The following is a 16,021-nucleotide window of genomic DNA, read 5'->3' as shown; positions in this document are numbered from 1 at the left end:
CACTTCCTTTCCCCCCACCTCCCCCTCTCCCATGTCCCCTGGAACTGTCGGTCCTCTTGTTTTCTCCTTCAGATTATTCATCGAGCCTATCTTATTTAGACAGACCTGCAGAGATAATAACATGCACAAAAACAAGACAGAGCAAAACCAAGCAACAAAATAAAACAAAACAACAACAACAAACCAATCACAAAGAACAAAACAAAACACAACAAGAAAGAAAAGCTTGTAGTCAGTACAAGGATTGTTTGTTGGCCTTTAGGAGTGTTTTCCAATTGAGTCTGTTGGGGCACCATGCACTGGCCCCAAATCTGTTCTTGGCATTCCCTGGGGACTTTGCCGCTCCATTCCCTTGCTGTTCTGTTGCAACCCCTTAGTGTTTTGCCTCGGTGTGGTGGGATCAGATCGGGTGCAATTCCCACACTGTGTCTTCAGTGTTGTCCCCTGTAGGGATACTATGGGTCAGTGAGGGATGTCGCATCTCATAGTGGGGCCGGCCATGTGGTCTTCTCTGTGGATTGGCTGCTCTAAGCGTGAATCTCTTCATCAAGGTTTGGTGGGTCAAGACTTGCTCCACTCTTTCTTCCTCCCCCTTCATTTGCTCCCGTGTGCTCTGATCAGACATGTCCCTCTCCTGGAGCTGCAGATTCAGTGCCGTCCTCTGAAATAAATTCTTCTGGGGTGAGGGGCAGGTGTACATGTAGGAGTTGGGATTGGGGCCGGTCCCTCAGACCTCTCCACTGGTTCCCTACTCCATGCTGGCATGTTGCATTCACATCTTGGAGCACTGGCTTGAGTCTGGTCCCTTTTTCTCTGTGGAGATATAAACAATACCCTCCCTTCGGGTGGGTTAGTGCCCTGTGCCCGCCCCCCACCCCCACCCCCATGGCTCTCTCATAACGGGCCTTGTCCACCTTAGCCAGGTCATCACATGTCCCCTTCCCTTGGCAGACATGGTCTTCCATCTTTCTGAGCTCATCTTAGAAAATACTGAGAAATTGACAGAAGCATCTGGGTGCTTCTTCTGCTCCTCCCGGCAAGTTTGCACAGAAAATGCGTAAGATGACATTTTGCCTCTCGGCTTCTTTGCCCCATGCTGTTATCCTTTTTATCTCATCCGAGGAGCAGAGTCGCCCATATGCGACCCGGTGATGCCTGGCCCAGCGCTGTCTCTAGGGAGCTCAAAGGACCGCAGTGGCTGTGAGAGCGGAAGCCAACCTTTTTTATTTTCAGTTTTATTGAGCTGTAATTCACACATCCTGAGTCAGTAGTTCAAACATATTAAAAAGAGCTGTGTAATCATCACAATCAACCTAGGAACATTTTCTTCCTTCTTGTGCCCATTAGTGCTGACTTCTCATTTACCCCACACTCCCCTTAAAAAATTTATTTTATTGAAGGCTCTTACTGTTCTTGTCACAATCCATACATATATCCATTGTGTCAAACACATCTGTACATACGTTATCATCGTTTTCAAAACATGTTCTTTCTGCTGGAGCCCTTGGTATCAGCTCATTTTTTCCCTCCCTCCCCCATGTCCCCTTGATAATTTATATTCATTTTTGTTTTTCATGTCTTACACCGACTGCTGTCTCCTTTCACCCACTTTTCTGCTGTCCATCCCCCTGAGAGGGGGGGCATACATCGATTATTGTGATAGGTTCCCCCTTCCTCTCCCCTCCCTCCCTTCCCCTCCTAGCATCGCTGCTCCCCTTATTGGTCCCGAGGAGTTTATCTGTTCTGGATTCCTGTGTTGCAAGCTCTTATCTGTACCAGTGTCCATCTTCTGGTCTAGCCATATTTGCTATACTGCACCCTGACTGGCTTGTCTCTTCCTTGTGACTCTTTTGACAGGGGTATCCAATTGTCTACAGATGGGCTTTGGGTCTCCACTCTGCCCTCCCCCTCATTCCCATTGATATTTTTTTGTTTGTTTTGGTTCTTTGATGCCTGATCCCTGATCCCATGGACACCTCGTGATCACACAGGCTGGTGTGCTTCTTCCATGTGGGCTTTGTTGTTTCTCAGTTAGATGGCCGCTAATTTATCTTCAAGCCTTTGAGACCCCAGATGCTACATCTTTTGATAGCTGGGCACCATCAGTTTTTTTCACCACATTTGCTTATGCACCCATTTCTATCTTCAGCAATCATGTAAGGGAAGGTGAACATCACAGAGTGCTGTGTTAGTAGAACAAATTGTTCTTGCACTGAGGGAGTACTTGAGTGGAGGCCAAATGTCCATCTGCTGCCATAATACTTTATAAATATATGCACATAGATTTATTCCTCTATCATTATATATAAATGTATTTACATAGATACATGCCTGTATTTAGACTTCTGTAAATACCCTTTGCCTCCCAGTTCTTTCCTCTTACTTTCCTTTTACTTTCTTCTTGTCCCATTATCATGTTCAGCCTTCATTCGGGTTTTGGTAATTCGTCTTGGCTACACTGTCCTTGATCGAACCCCCCAAGAATCCTATGCCTTCCTCGCCATCAATTTCAGATCACTTATTCTTCCCTTGTTCCCTGGATTTGTTGGCACCCCTCTCCTTTCCCCCCACCTCCTCCTCTCCCATGTTAACCTGAACCGTGGGTCCCATTGTTCTCTCCTCCAGATTGTTCATCCCACCTATCTTGTCCAGATAGACACGCAGGGACAATAATACGCACAAAAACAAAGCAAAACATAACAAAAAATAAGACAAAAATAAATCAACAACAGCTAAACAAAACCAACAGTTGACCTTTATGAGTGTTTTCCAGTCGAGTCTGCTGGGGTGCCACGCCCTGGCCCGAGTCCCCTTTGGCCTTCCTCGGGGACTTTGTTGCTTTGCTCCCCTTACTGTTCCCGAGAATGCCCTTAGTGTTTCACTCCGGTGTGGTGGGGTCAAATCACATCTCCCTCTCTGTGTCCTCAGTGCTGTCCCCCTTAGCGCTGTGCGACAGCGAAAGATGTCCTTGTGTATCCTGGTGGGGCCGACTGTGATCCTCTCTGTGCATTGGCTGCTCTGGCCCGGAATACTGTCTGTCCTCAGGGCTTGGTGGGCAGGGGTGTGTTTTACTCTCTCCCCTTCCCTGCTTGCTCCTGATCAGACATGATGCACTTCCTGAGCTGCAACTTCAGTACTGTCCTCTGAAGTGTATTCCTCTGGGGTGGGGGGTGCCCACATAGTTGGGATTCCCCCACACTCCTCTTTGTGCCCTCAGGCAATTATTATTTTAGTTACTGTCTTCATAAATCCAGGCTTCCCTGTCCAGATCCAACGTAGGAAACAAGGTCAAGCAAACAAATAAAGGGACCCAGCAACAAGATTATGTGAAAGACCTCAGGTCTAAGAAAAAGCAAATATTCAAAATTTAGGATAAACTGAAAACTGGCCCAAAGGGCCAGCTAATGGCAAGCTGTCACATTCCAGTCTAAGTAGAGTTGCAAAGAACCTCTTCACAGTGCTCTTTGTCTGGTACAAGGGCTGTTCCAGGCCCAGTCTGTGGGCAGTGGGGAGTCACCCAGGAGTCTGCAGATGGATTTGGCTTTCCACCCTCCTCCGAGTCTTTTCATAACTTGAAGGCTCGTTCCCTTTTATTGCTGAGTAATACTCCTTTCTGATGTACCAGCTATTGAAGGGTATCTTGGCTGCTTCCCATTGTGCCAATTATCAACAAAGCACCTACACACATTGGTGTGCAACTTTTTATGTGGCCACTCACCTTCCTGGAGAAGCAAGTTTTGAATAAGCCTCACAGGGTCCCTCCATGCTTTGCTGTGCCTGGAGTTGTCCAGTTCGGGATTTCTCTGGCCGTCTCCACAGAACAAACTACCTCCTGGGGGTTCTGGAGAGGGCATAGGCAGTGGCGGGCAAGATGGGTGGGTGGGTGGAGTGAGGGAAAATGATCCCTTTCAGACATGGAAGCCCCTATTTCTAGCTCCTTCTATGGTAGCCAGTGCCTCCAATTCCTGAGCTCTCCTGGCTTTTGTAGAGCATTGTATGATTTCTTCCTAGTATCCATTTCCATGGCCTTCCTTCCATCAGCATGTATTTTAATCCCTGACAGCAAGTGTTTGGTCCTTGTCATCTTCTTCTCCTTCATCACTGTCTTTAGCCCCAAGCACAGTATCTGGCCCACAGAAGGGTCTCCAATACTTGCTTTCTGTGTCAGAATTCCTTAGAGTTCTGCTGCAGTGGAGAGCAGGGTTTCTTTAATGCTCCAGGCTGTGGGCTAAAGAAGTCATAGGGAGGGCCATTCAGAGGAAACCAGAGCATTCAGGTGAGATGAGGGGGCTGAGCACAGTCCTCTAGCTCCATTCTTCTCCAAGCCTCGGTTTCCAGAAAGAAACTGGCCTCCACACCCAGTCATCAGATGGCTGCTCTCCTAGGTGGCCCACTTAGCTGTGTGTGACTTTCCCAGGTGTGTTCTTTTGCAAAGGGCGTGTATAACCAGGGGGCCGAGTCCAAGTCCTCAAGAAAAATGGCATTACGTAGAATGACGGGCAAGACATCTATTAATGCACAAGAGGTAGGTAGACCTTATCCAAGAACTCCCTGATGCACGCCTCCCACCCCGTCCTTCAAGTACATACTCTAGAACCACACCAGAACCCTGCATCCGCCTCCTTTGTGGGAAGCACTGCAAACCTCCGCACCTTTTCCCACATTCACATTTCATGCTTGTTTGCTATCCAGTCATTACAAGAGTGGTTGAGGAGTACTTTGATCGCAGGCCAACTTTGGTTGGAGTTGGTGATGGTACGAAGGAGCAAGCTCCATTTGAAAAAGGCATTCCATGTCCTAGACTGGCCATTTGACAATGGCGCTCCACCTCCTAACGGCAGAGGATTGCCCAAACCTATTAAAAACCAAATTTCGTGAAGAGTCAGGTTGCTGTGTTGCAGGATTAGGAGCTACTGTTTAATGACGCTTCCATCAGAAGTCAGGCTCTATGAGGCCAGGCCAGCCCTCTCCCCGGCAGCCCACACGATCAGTGAGGAGCCCGTCAGAGCCCAGTGGCTCTGATGTGTGCACAATCGCCATTCACATCCAGGCAATCTGCTCTGACACACACTTCACCTTTGCTCTCCTCTAACATAGGGCCTTGTGTCCAACAGAGAATCAGCAAGAAGTAAATTTGTCAGGAGCGACCATTCCCTGGAGGAGGGCATCCTGCTGGGCAAAGTCCAGAGGAGGGCCTTCAGCGAGATGGACAGACCGAGGGGCTGCAACAAGGGCTCAGGCACAGGGCGGCTGTGCTCGGGAACCAGCGCACCTAACAACAACAGCACCTAAAGCCGTGGGGAACAAAACACCTGACAGGAAACTAATTTATAAATCAGTTTATTTACAGATTTCATCCTTTCTTAAAGTACATTTCAGTTAACAAATCTATTTACACAGGTATACATGGGAATTCCCCCCGTTATTTTACAGAGCATACTTACAAAACCACACCCTTAAGTCTTCTGCGCAGAGTTGCACACTGGATGTGGTGACTGGCTGCAAACGGCCTGAGGACCAGGCTATTCACACACACACAGTAAGCGGGTTTATTTTTCATGTCTGCACAGCACAGTACACACAAGGAGGTGGGGCCTCCCAGAGAATGCTTTTTGCAATTGTTGTTTTTTTTTAACCAAGAAGGTTTTTGCAAAGTCCGGAAGGAAAAGCTATTAAACATAGGTTAGTTAAAATGACAGTACCTCCTTTACATCAGTTAACATCTTTTTCTTCACATTTTTATAATACAAAGATATTTTATGGAATTGGTGCACAACCAGGTTAAATGATTTGTAAACATGTAAATTCCTACAATTTGCATTAAACATCATTGTAGTCTCTATCATTTGCCTTCTGGATTACTGTCTTACTCACTAGTTTTCTTAAGGTAGTAAAAGGGAGATGTAAGTCCGTCAGAACTTCTTGCAGAAAAGTTAGGAGTCTCTAACGCTGTGCTACAGAAACTCTTTTGTGAGTACACACTTTATTCAAGTATTGCAAAAAGCTAAGGCCACTTTTTTTTCAAGACAAGAAAGTGAACAAAATTGTTTTTATCAACAGGCCACAACATGCTCAGGAGCAATGAAATCTCTTTTGAAAGATACTTTCGCAGAGACCTACAGTCACAGAAGGGATTTCTTTTCTTTTCAGGTGAAAGAAAAATAAATGACCTTCCTTTTGAACTGTCGCGTGCTCCTTCCCACTTTCCCCAGAGGAAAACTTCCTGTTTAGACCTGAAGAGGGAGCTATACCCTGTACTGATGTCAACCAGAGACTGGGCCCTGGGGAGCACAAATCATTTTGGACTCAGAAGGAACTGATGGTGCCTTGGGACTGAATTCTGATGGTGCTCTTCTACAAGGGATTGCTGCCGAGGCGAAGATCATAAAGACAGAGGAGGAGGATGGAGGGGCTGCGGGGAATGACCAAAGATGGGAAGGAGGGGACATCTAGACTCTTGGTCAAGGGGCAGAGCATGATTAAGAAGATCCCAAGGACTGAGTGGCTGGGTGCCAGCTCTGTCCCTGCCCCTCCTCTGGACCCCGGGCTGACTGGGGCTGTGAGGGGTGCCCCGTTCCCGGCAGCGTCTCTTCTCCGGAGACTCTCAGAGCCTGACCACTGAGTCCTGGCCTCGGCTCACGGCTTTTCCCTTTCCTGGGATCAAAATGCCATAAAAAGTAAACATAAGCTTTTCTATTAAAAATCTATTTCAGGCCCAAATCATGAAGATGTAGAAAAAGGACTTCTATTCCTATCATAGTAATTTCAGCTTCACTTATAAAAAAAAGCTTACAGCCACTGTAAAGGTTCCGTATCAGAAGGACGTGATCCTGCAAACAGTAGAGTCAAAGGCTGCAGACAAGACGTTCTTGTCTTCCAAGTAACACATAATGAATTAAGAAAGGCCTTTGCTTTTCTCCTGGGCATGAGAGCAGTCATCCCACACGACTGGTAAGTACCCGGCATGCTGGCTTCTTTCTCTATGGCTCCACGACAGCTCCACCCAGGGAGCCCAGGTGGCATCTGCACACCCGCAACGGACCACACGTCAGAGCTTTCTTTCTCGCTCGAGAGCTAGCATACCAGTTACCGTGCAAGATGCAAGCATCCCCATGACTTCAGGTGTTTCTCCTAATGACAAGATGAAACCAAGCGACATGGAAGGGTGCACAGTGAAGAAACTGGAGCCGCAGAGGCAAATTTGGAGGGGGATACAATATGGATGAGCATGCACACTGAAAAGATTATACCATCTTTGGGATTTTTCTAACGTATTTTGAAGTTCTAGCATTCCAGGATATTTGTCAATATGAATCCAGTGGATGTCTTATATCATGCTCCTAGTCAGGACCTTCAATATTAAGGCATTTACATTCACGCCTAGGATTATCCGCAGTCTTTGAGATCACTTGAAGAAGGGCAGGACTGATGGGAGAAGCCCGTTGAGAAGGCAGGAGGCGGGCCTCGGGAGAGCGCCGTGCCCACTCTCGTGCAGCAGCTGGAGTGCGTGCACTTTGGGACATAGGGATTGAGTTGTGAGAAGCTATAAGGTAAGAGAGGTGAGACTGAGCTGAGCCCTGTCTTCAAACCATTTCATCTCACTCCAGCTCCTGCAGGCGGGCTTAGAAGAGCTCATCACGTCACTGAATTGCACTGACTTCTTCCATGTGTGTATGGGTTTGTTCAAACTGTAGGTTTTCTGTGCAAAGATTATGAACCACAGACGCTTCAAGACAGAAGTTTGAACGATTACAACAATCTTTCACCTCTGAATAGGGACACATTTTTTCAGCTCAATAATTTATCTTAAAATAAATTAAAAAAAAAAAAAAGGTTCCATAGCATAAAACAAGCACACAAATAAGAGACAATCTATTTTTGTCTTTGGTGCGCACACTCATTTCCTAAGCCATTCAAATAACAGCGTCTCTGGTTTCTTGGGTTGAAATGGGAGTTGAAGGTATGAAGGCCAAAATGAATGATTTCCACTTTCGCCATGCCTGGTGCCTGAGATGGTCCTGAGTATCTGTGATTCCGGGAGTAGCTCGGAGAGGTTCAGGAGGAAGAAGCAAAGGACAAGGGCACGACGTGGGTGGAAGAACCAACGCAGCACCAGTCCTCTGAGCCCAGTCTGCCAGAGGCCTGCCTTTGCTTTCAGCCCCATGTGAACAAACAAGCGAGAAATAAAGCAACGGGGTAGCACTCTTTAGGAGGTGCGTAGGAAGCAAGGCTGCCTCTCAGCTCAGCTGACTTGACCATCCATTTGGTGCTGCTAAACCGCAGTGATGGAAGAACATGGGCTTCAGGAAGAAATGAACAAGAGAATGGCAAACCGGCACGCGCTGTTAGACTTGCCTACTTAGAAGTGGTTGTAGGGTTAATACTGTTTAAAGACTATACGGTCCATTTATGACTCTCATGATTTAGGCCAGCAATACATTTCAAAAAAATGATATGATGCACATATCTAGTAAGAGCTCTCTCGCCTGATTTCGGACTCAAGGAAGGGATAGCCCAGTCTACACTATGAGGTAAGCCTGGTGTTTTCAGCCCTCATCTGAGACTTAACAGGGATGTTAATGAAGTGCAGAATTCTACTGGGTGTCAACATCAGGGGTGCAACCCTGCCCACTGACCATAGCCCATTCGTCCCGTGGACAGTCTCTAAAGGCCAAGGCTGCAGTACAGGTATCCCACACTGTCCCGTGAGCTCCATACCACTGGTCTTTAAGAAGAGGTGGAAGGTCCAGAAGCACTCTTGCTATGACGGAGATGGGGGGGTGTATCAGGAGGCAGAAAGGCCCAGGACTCATATTAGCACTCAGTGTTCAATTTATTTTCCAAGGTGTCACACAAGTAGCATTCTCCCTTGTTTTTCACTGATCTGATTCAGAACATCAATAGTATCTCTGATCAAGGTCTCAAAGATCCCATCAGCCAGCTGCATCTTCACACACAACTCATCCTCATCATAGTTCACCCACTGGGCCTCCTCTTCATGGAGCTCCTGGACCTAGAACACAGAAGAGAAAGAGGTTTAGCAAGACAATGTTTTCAGGATGATGATGGCAACACATGTACAAATGTGCTTGACACAATGGATGTATGTATGGATTGTGATAAGAGTTGTATGAGCCTCAAATAAAATGGTTAAAGAGAGAGAGAGAGAGAGAGAGAGAGAGAAGAGAAAGAGGTTAGGGAGTCACCGATGGCTGCACACACGGCAGGAAATCAGTCAGGTGTGCTGGCTCTGTCGATGGGAAGACAGGCCGAGGGATCAGCCAGAAGGAAAAAGGAAATGCAGAGGAGGGTGCCAACACCCACCGCTTTTAAAACTGCAAAAAGGCTGGAAACACCAGTAGAAGAAATACAGGAGTAAGTAACAGAAAAACAGCTTCAAAAGTACACTTGCATTTGACACTATCTCAGTGTTCTACAGACATTAAAGCATCCGACTTAGCAGGCCACTCCAATATAAAGAATAGTGCAGAAATCAAGGGATTGGGGGGTGGTGGTGAAGAATACAAAATATTACCTATATAGATCTATGATTTCAAAGATAATATTGAACGTGAGTCTGGAGTATGAGAAATAAATGATTAAAATTTAATATTCCCTCCATAATTTTAAAAAGTAGCACTGCTTAAAATCATGTTGTTGCTGCTGTTTGTTAAATCACCCACACAGTTTTCGGACCTGAGGCCCCGAAGCAAATGTCCAGAAGCTCTAGGAGTGTGGCGGTCGGAGCTGCTGCTAACCACACATAACCCACCAGCAGTTCCACCTGCAAGAGATGAGGCCGTCTGCTTCTGCAGAGATGGATGGGGCACCTTCACACAGTTTGTGGGAAAATGGAAAGAGTCTTTTGGCCACAAACGTTCTGAAATCCCCTCACCCAGGCCCAGACCCCCGGATGCACGGTTCCACTCTGTCTGACAGGATTTTAGGAGTCAGAATTCACCTGATGGCAATGGGTTTGGCTTGTAGGTATGCAAATGAATCTAAAAAATTAGAAATAATGGTTGAAGATTTATTGTTTGTTTGCAACAAATAAGGTAAAAACCAGCAAAAGCTAGCTATAAAAGAAACATGTCAGGCTCATTTGACACAATGACAGTGTGCGTGGGATGGTGAGTGGGGTGGAGGTCAGGCTCCAACCACCAATTTCAACAAGCCTACTTGCAGAAGTCTAACGTGGCAACAGAGCCCAGGACAACACATTCCTGAATTGCCCGGCCATGTGTCCTCTAGCAGAAGGTGGTGGAAGTGAAGAGGGGAACTTGTACTCTAGTTCCCTGTGGTGCGAAATGGGACAGCCACTTGGGAGAGAGATGGTGGCATGCTGGAGATGGAGAGAAGCAGGAAGGGAAAAGCGGTGTCCAGTGTACACCCTAAGCTGGTGTGCAGTGTGGACATGTAAAACATTCAGCCCCAATGATGCTCCAGGAACAGAAAACCCAACGACCACCCCACTGTCATCAAACCAATTCTGACTCAAAGTGACCTGATAAGCGAGCCCATCTTGGGTCTCCAAGACTGTCAGTCATTACGGGTACAGACAGCCTCATATTCCCCGCCAGCAGCTGGTGTGTTTGACCCACTGACTTTGAGATTCGGAGCCCAATGCTTAAGCAGCATTGCCATCAGTGTTCCAGATGTGTTATCAAAAAAGGATTCGACAATCAATTGAGTTCTTAGACACCTGGGAGGTCACAATGTATACCACTTATTGAGAGACTCAGAGAAGCCTGCCCTACTCATTTCCCCCCCCAATTTTCTCTTTTTTTTCCTAGTTTTTAAAAAAAATCATTTTATTAGGGGCTCATACAACTCTTATCACAATCCATACACACATCAATTGTGTAAAGCACATTTGTACATTCATTGCCCCTGCCCTACTAATTTAACCACTAAGTCTTTCTATGTTGTTATATGAGAGCTACGTGTTAACCTATCCAGAAACTGAAGGATGCCACACAAACCGTCTAATGCAGCACTTCTCCACCTGGTATGGAGCTGGTTATCTTCTGGGAAAGCTAGCAGATATGTCTCTCAACTAGATTGCCTCTCCTCAAGAAACTGATTTATTTTTTCAAACAAAGTCATATGGTCTCCTTTTCATGACAAGTTTGCTCAGCCTTTGATATTAAATCTGTTTCTTGAGCAATCTCCTTTCCAATCACAAAATGCAGGAGAGACTGTCCTAAAGAATCAGAGGGGCCCTGGTGGCACAGTGGTTACATGATGGGCTGCATCCACAAGATCCACTGTTTGAAATCACCAGCCGCTCAGAGGGAGAAAGACGGGGCTGTCTACTCCTGTAACCAACTACAGTCTCAGAAACTCACCGAGGAAGCTCTACCTTGTCCTACAGGGTCACTTTGAGTAGCCATTAACTTGATGATGTAAAGGCAAGGCGACCAATGGGCACCCTGGTAGGATGAAGTGAGGCAGCCCACATTGAGTTGACTTGAACCTGACCAGATCAGATATTTGAGCCTCTGAACTGGTGCACATTGCTGCTGACTTTATGGATGGCCTGTCCTGATTTGACTTTGCTTGTGGACGCAGACTTACAAGGTTCCAACTGGAATGAAGACTCTTCACACCAAGTAACATGTTTGTCACCTCAGAGAACTGGGTTGATCTAAGTGGGCAGTATAGAAATTGGATACCCAAAATGGGGTGGATAAAGGCATAAAGTAGCTGGCTTACAAACTTTCATAGGTGAAGAAATATATTCATAGGATTAAGGTGTAAGCGCTACTTAACTGCGATTGTTAGGCAGAAAATATTGTTCACTTATAGAATCTTATGTTTAAATGATGCTTTGGCACATATTGAATTGTATGCATTTTAGTTTTATCCTGTTAGATACCGCTATGATTTTATTATTGTTGTTTTAAAAAATTATATATGTCTAAAGAGTTATGTTAAGTAAAGCTATGATTTTATTATTGTTTTGTTAAAAAATTATGTATGTCTAAAGAGTTATGTAAAAGTGTCTAAGTTGACAAGGGGTGGTTTGTGGCAGTTACATAATACACTGTCAACTTCAGCGAAGAGGTGGAGTCTAGCCTGTCAAGCAGGTCATAGCCAAAGAGGCTTCTGTATGGGTATGGCCTTTTGCTGAGGATTCTGGGAATTCCTGTCTTCTTCCTTGGAGGAAGACACACTCTCCCTGCAAGACTTTCCTGTTGACAAGCCACATGGAGCTACTCTGATGGAGCCAGAGCCCTGGAGCTAGAGGAGCCATGTGGAGACAAACACCAGCACTGGGATGCTTCCACTGCCACTAGATCCACAAGACTTTCCACCCACTGGCCTGTGATCTTCCTGCGTCAACCTAGGTTAACACAAGGGGCATCAAAAATTTGTGGAAAACTGAAATGGAAAGTTAATGGAATTTTTTCACACACTTTTGGAAGTCCATTGCATACAGGGGCACTCCACCCCAAAATAACATAATGCACACTTTCTGGTGTACATGGATTATGCTCCAGTGTATCTGGAACATCTGAGAGACAACAAAACAATACAATCAAAGTCTGTAATCATGCAAAGCATCCTCTGCCCATCCAAATCAAGATATAAACAAACAAACAACAAACAAACACTGCTACTGAGTTGATTCGGACTCTTGGACAGAGTAGAATTGCTCCTGTGGGTTTCTGAGGCCCTAAAACTTTACAGGAGCAGAAAGCCTCATCTCTCTCCCATGGAGCAGGTGGTAGGTTCTAGAACTCCTCCTCTTACAGTTAGCAGTTCAAATTGTACCCACTACACTACCAGGGGCTGACTGGTCTAGGGGTGTGCTTCTCACTTCAGGTGCAAGAGGTCCCAGGTTCACTCTGTGGATGACTCTGGAGTTGGTTTGTTTCCCCTGCTGTTCCCACCCACTAGGATGACTAATATTAGAAAAACAGAAAAGTGTTGGTGAAGGTTGTGGAGAAGTTAAAACGCTCATTCACTTTTGGCAGGACTATGAAATAGGTAGCCACTGTGGAAAACATTTCAGTGGTTCCTCAAAAAAACCCCAAAACAGAACAGTATTACCATATGACTCAGCAATTCCACTCTTAGGTATATACCCAAAAGACTTGGCCAGACCCAAAAACCCAAAACCCTAAACCCACTGCCATTGTGTCAATTCCTACTCACAGGGACCCTATAGAGGCTTTGAAAATTCTTTATGGAAGCAGAGAGCCTCATCTTTCTCCCATGGAGTGACAGGTGAGTTTGAACTGATGACCTTAATGTTAGCAACCCAACACGAACTTGACAGGACCATCAGGGCTTCTAAACGACTCGACACAAACTATTGTATACCACCTTCCAGGGTAGCACTATTCACAATAGGCAAAAGGTGGAAACAACCTAAAAGCCTAGCAACAGATGAATGGCTAAACATAACACTGTACTCACATATGCATACGACAAAATACTACACTATCATAAATACAAATGAAGTTCTAATATATGCTATCATATGGACTAACCTTAAAAACATGCCAAGTGAAAAAAAGAAATAAAGTAGATGATCCCATTATATGAAATATCTAGAATGGGAAAATCTAGAGATAAAAGTTTGTTAGTGGTTACTGGGGGCAAAAGCGAGGGAAAGCGGGCAGTTAGTGTGTAAGGGGCACTGAGTTTCCGCTGTTGTTAGGCACTATGGAGTCTGTTTTGACTACTAGTGACCCCCTGCCCTGGTGACAGTGCAGACTGCCCCACAGGGTTTCTTTTAGGCTGTAATTGTTAAATCAATAGACTCCAGGTCTCTCTCCCCATAGCTGGAGAGTGGGTTTGAACCTTCTAGCTACGAGCCAAATGCTTAACTGTTGTGTTAACACCTGCGTTTCTATTAAGGGTGATGAAAATTGGGAAATAGTAGTGATGTGATTATATGATACACATAATGCCATTGAAGTGTATACATAAAAAATGTTGAATGACATAAATTTTCAAATATACATTTAACACATGAGGGGGAAAAAAGAAATGTTTACTTTAATACATTAAAAAAATCTTTGCAGCTCTATATTATAGCACTGAGTTATATTGTGACCCTAATTTTATATAGCATAATTTGGACCTTGGTTATTTAGAGAGAGAGAGAGAGGAGGGATAAAATGAGAACATTATTATACATCAATCTAATTATTAGGCAATAATATCTTAAAATTTTAGAGGCACTCTTATATGCCATTTAACACCCTTCATCTATGAGGCAGGTGCGCATCTAGCTTCCCCAAAGTCACCGAGTTAAGAAGTTAGTAGAGACAAGACTGGAATCTTATAGGAAGTGTCATTACGGACACCTTGCTCTCAACTGTTAGAGCAGTGGGTCTCAATCTTCCCAATGCCGCGGCCCCTTCATAGTTCCTCATGTTGTAGTGACCCCCAACCATAAAGTTATTTTCGTTGCTCCTTCATAACTGTAACTTTGCTACTGTTATGAATCATCCTGTAAATACCTGATATGCAGGATGTATTTTCATTGTTACAAATTGGACATCATTAAATATAATTAAAGCATAGTGATTAATCACAAAACAATATGTAATTACATATTGTGAAATATTTATGTGTTTTCCAATGGTCTTGGGCGACCCCTGTCAAAGGGTCGTTCGACCCCCAAAGGGGTCACAACCTAGAGGTTGAGAACCACTCTGTTGGCACTTACCTACATTAGAGTATTTGGGGGTTTAGGAGATCTGAAAATTTAAATGAAGCTCTGGAAGTTTTAGGACCCTTCATATGAGAGTGCTTAAGTGAAATTACCTACAGTTGAAATTCTAGAAAAAAAAAAAAAAAGTAGGAATAACGAGAAATTTAAACAAATTTCTAAGATGGCTTCTTTTGTCTACAGTATTGGCAAATCAAAATATTAACTACTTTCATCTTTGAGAGGGGCCCTGGTGGCGCAATGGTTATGTCTTGGGCTGCTCACCGCATGGCGAGCAGTGAAGAAACCACCAGGTGAAGTTTTCTACTCCGGTAAAGTTACGATCTCAAAACCCCACCGGGGTGGTTCTACCCTGTGCTATGAGGTTGACATGAGATAGGACGGATACGAAGGTAGTGAGTCTGGTTTTTTAGTTTGGTCTTCTTTGCAACGTTCTTAATTGGAAAAAAAAAATCCTACACAAGAAAACTAGCTGAAAATACCATCAGTTTCAAGAAAATGATAAGAGTAAGACTATATTAACTATATTAGAAAAATAGTTCTCATATAAATATATAGATAGGTTTAGGGTGGATAAAATCTAATTTAAAATATTTGTAATGTACATAACTCTATAGGCTCATGCCTCTCTGTAGAAAACGGAAAATTCTTTTATAACCAGAAAAAGGGGATATTATTAAAATATGTATTTTGTGATTGCTTCCCAATTTCTAACTCTCATCAATTCTAATACATGACTCTTATCCAAGCGAGAATCATCTTATACTTACAAAAGAAGCAGTCCATGTATTTGTTTGTTGAGTATTTGGGAACTTTCTGCTAACTGCTGGAGAAATAGCTCTACTAAGTAACCTATGCAGCACTGCTGGCTGCCTCCACAGTCAAGGACAATACCGTGTTGTTTGGTGCATTTAATTAAGAGCTGTGGATCTATTAATTTGCTTACTGTTCAATTCCTAGGAAAATTACTTATTTCTGATTAATAGCTCAGGTTTGGAGATGGCTCCAAACTGCTACCTTCCCCCCCAATACATTCAATCCAACCACTATAGACATGGCATTTTTATAAGCATGTGAAGTGACACTTATCTGGGCCTTAGCTGCAGGCTCTGCTTTCCACGTTTGACACTGATCTACTACCGATGCCAGTTTCCTCATTTACTCTGAGATGTGCTCAAGATCAATTGACTTTGGAAGTTTGCTTTAATACACCTAAGTGTCCTTTAGTTGGCGTTCCTTCCTCCACATTCTTGGTCCCTTTGAAGTACTGTTTCAGTGATTTAAAAAAAAAACACCCATAAATCTGATATAGTTATTTCTCTTGCTTAAAAC

At 44.5% G+C, this 16,021-nt stretch overlaps 1 protein-coding gene and 1 pseudogene across 2 annotated transcripts in view; both read right to left on the bottom strand.

Moving 5' to 3' along the window:
• LOC105978997 overlaps positions 1–8,813 on the bottom strand; it is a 10,461-nt pseudogene extending 1,648 nt beyond the window's left edge.
• The window catches only part of CEP350 (centrosomal protein 350), a 130,778-nt gene continuing 120,081 nt past the window's right edge, over positions 5,325–16,021 (bottom strand). For both annotated transcript variants that reach the window (XM_045298317.1, XM_045298318.1), the window contains one exon: positions 5,325–9,013. In XM_045298317.1, coding sequence (XP_045154252.1) covers positions 8,849–9,013 — 165 coding nt within the window. In that variant the 3' untranslated portion in view covers positions 5,325–8,848. The remainder of the gene's footprint in view (positions 9,014–16,021) is intronic.

This window comes from Echinops telfairi, unplaced genomic scaffold, assembly GCF_000313985.2.
Source record: "Echinops telfairi isolate 266 unplaced genomic scaffold, ASM31398v2 ScPeMD7_7424;HRSCAF=8462, whole genome shotgun sequence".
Taxonomy (NCBI): Eukaryota; Metazoa; Chordata; class Mammalia; order Afrosoricida; family Tenrecidae; genus Echinops; species Echinops telfairi.
Note: the sequence above shows the minus strand (reverse complement) of the source record. Positions and strands in the feature narration are given on the sequence as shown.